The sequence below is a fragment of the Rosa chinensis genome, chromosome 5 (genome assembly GCF_002994745.2).
Source record: "Rosa chinensis cultivar Old Blush chromosome 5, RchiOBHm-V2, whole genome shotgun sequence".
Classification (NCBI taxonomy): Eukaryota; Viridiplantae; Streptophyta; class Magnoliopsida; order Rosales; family Rosaceae; genus Rosa; species Rosa chinensis.
In genome coordinates, this window is record NC_037092.1 from 67,637,322 (window position 1) to 67,639,151 (window position 1,830).

The 1,830-nt window shown below is 42.8% G+C and overlaps 1 protein-coding gene across 1 annotated transcript; it reads left to right on the plus strand.

The window, feature by feature from the left end:
• The first annotated feature begins 534 nt into the window (after positions 1–534).
• Positions 535–849, plus strand: LOC112163898 (glycine-rich protein DOT1-like). Its single transcript, XM_024300161.1, has one exon. It carries the CDS (start codon positions 535–537, stop codon positions 847–849), a length of 315 nt encoding a protein of 104 aa, XP_024155929.1.
• The last annotated feature ends 981 nt before the right edge of the window (positions 850–1,830 follow it).

Here is a 1,830-nt window from a genome sequence, read left to right on the forward strand (position 1 = left end):
TGGCTCATTTTGGTGCTTTTGGGCAAGAACCCTTTTTTTTTTGGTCAATGGTTGATTGTATTAGAAGATCCAAATGATCAAACCAAATACAAGAGGCACAGGACCTCAACAAAAGGCACATAAGCCTAGAGGCACATAGGCCCAGTAAATGAGGCACAAAGGCCCAGCAAACATGAAATAAAACCAACAATGGGTCTAACCCAAATACAAGACAAAAGCCCAAAGAAAAAACGCCTATCAAACTGCCACCGAGGGATATGCAATAGCAAAATCCCGCCGCCAAATTCGAGCTATTTCTTAAACAAAATCAACCATCGTAGAGCCATATCACACTACTTCCTCCACCGATTGAAACACACACAGGGCTCAAGAACATCCAAGAGAAAAATAACCGAAGAGGGCATGATTGCCAAGGCAATCTGAACAACCTCTTTAAAGTGGACAAAAATCGGCCAACAGGTGAAAGCTTGCCTAGATGTGGTGGGGAAGTAAGTAGATCTGGAAGCTACGGTAGTCAAACCATCCAAAGAAAGAATGAACAAAACTCAGCTAGATAAAGAAGAATCTGGTGGCTTGAGAGGAAATTTGGTTCGTGGTGATGGAGAAGGAGGAAACGTGGAATGGAGAGAAGGTGAAAGTGGTGATGAACAGAGAACTCTCCATCACTGGAAATGTCATGAGAGGAAAGAGAGGGAGCTGGTAGATGGTGAAGTGGGCAGATCTGGTCAAGCAAAGAGGTTGGGTGAAGGTGGAGATGAAGGTGAAGGTGAAGGTGATGGGGGAAGTGGTGGAGGTGGTGGTGGGTGGGAAGGGAGTGGTGGTGTTGGACTCTCAAAATGGCAGATCTAGAGAAGATTTCTAGAGAGAAGGAGGAGCCTCTCTCTAGAGAAATATTCTCTCACGACAAGTTACAGTGAACTATACTCAAGTACGTACGGCGTGGAATTGAAGATGCAAAGGAACAACTCTTGGGTTCTTATAAGGAAGCTTATAACCAGTTACCTTGTTTTTGTGAGAAAATGGCAGAGGCAAATCCTGGTAGTAATAATATGAGGCTTTACACTGGTGAGGATGGGAAATTTCAGCGTCTCTTTGAATGCTTTCATACGTCAATACATGGCTTTCAGAATGGTTGCCGACCTATTATTTTTCTTGATTCTATGTCCTTAAAATCAAAATACCATGAGACATTTTTCGCAGCTACTGCTTTGGATGGAGATGATGGTGCTTTCCCGGTTGCATTTTCCATAGTAGACACTGAGAATTTTTGGAGCAATTAAGATCAGCTGTTTCAACCACACAGTCCTTAACTATTGTCTTTGATAGAGAGAAAGGACTGGAGAAATCAGCGACTGAGATATTTGAGAATGCCCACCGTGGCTACTCTATGCACCACCTTTTAAAAAGCTTCAAGAAAAACTTTAGGCCCCCATTTCATGGAGATGGGAAGGGTTCTTTGCTAAGTTGCTTTGCGGCTGTTGCCCAGTCGCACCGACTTGATGGTTTTAAGTATTTTACGGATTAAATTAAAGAGCTTTTTACCAATAACTACAAAATAACACTATTATTTACCAATAGCAGACTCCAAAACCAATAGCCCATGCGGTCAGATAGATGAAACAGGCTGTCAGCCCATTTTTAGAAAAAACACTCAAATATTAAGAAAATTACGAAACATGCCACTGAGACTCACATAACCCATTTCTCCCAAAATCAGAACGGTTCCAAAATTGAAACCATCCCAAAATCCAAATCCTCTCTAAATCGATCTAGGGCTCCTACGAAGGTAGGGGATGAAGCAGCTGGCGGATCGAGGAGGCGAAGCAACCG

What these genes read in the sequence shown, in the direction of transcription:
- LOC112163898 (XM_024300161.1), top strand. Translation starts at nt 535, where the DNA reads ATGAACAAAACTCAGCTAGATAAAGAAGAATCTGGTGGCTTGAGAGGA.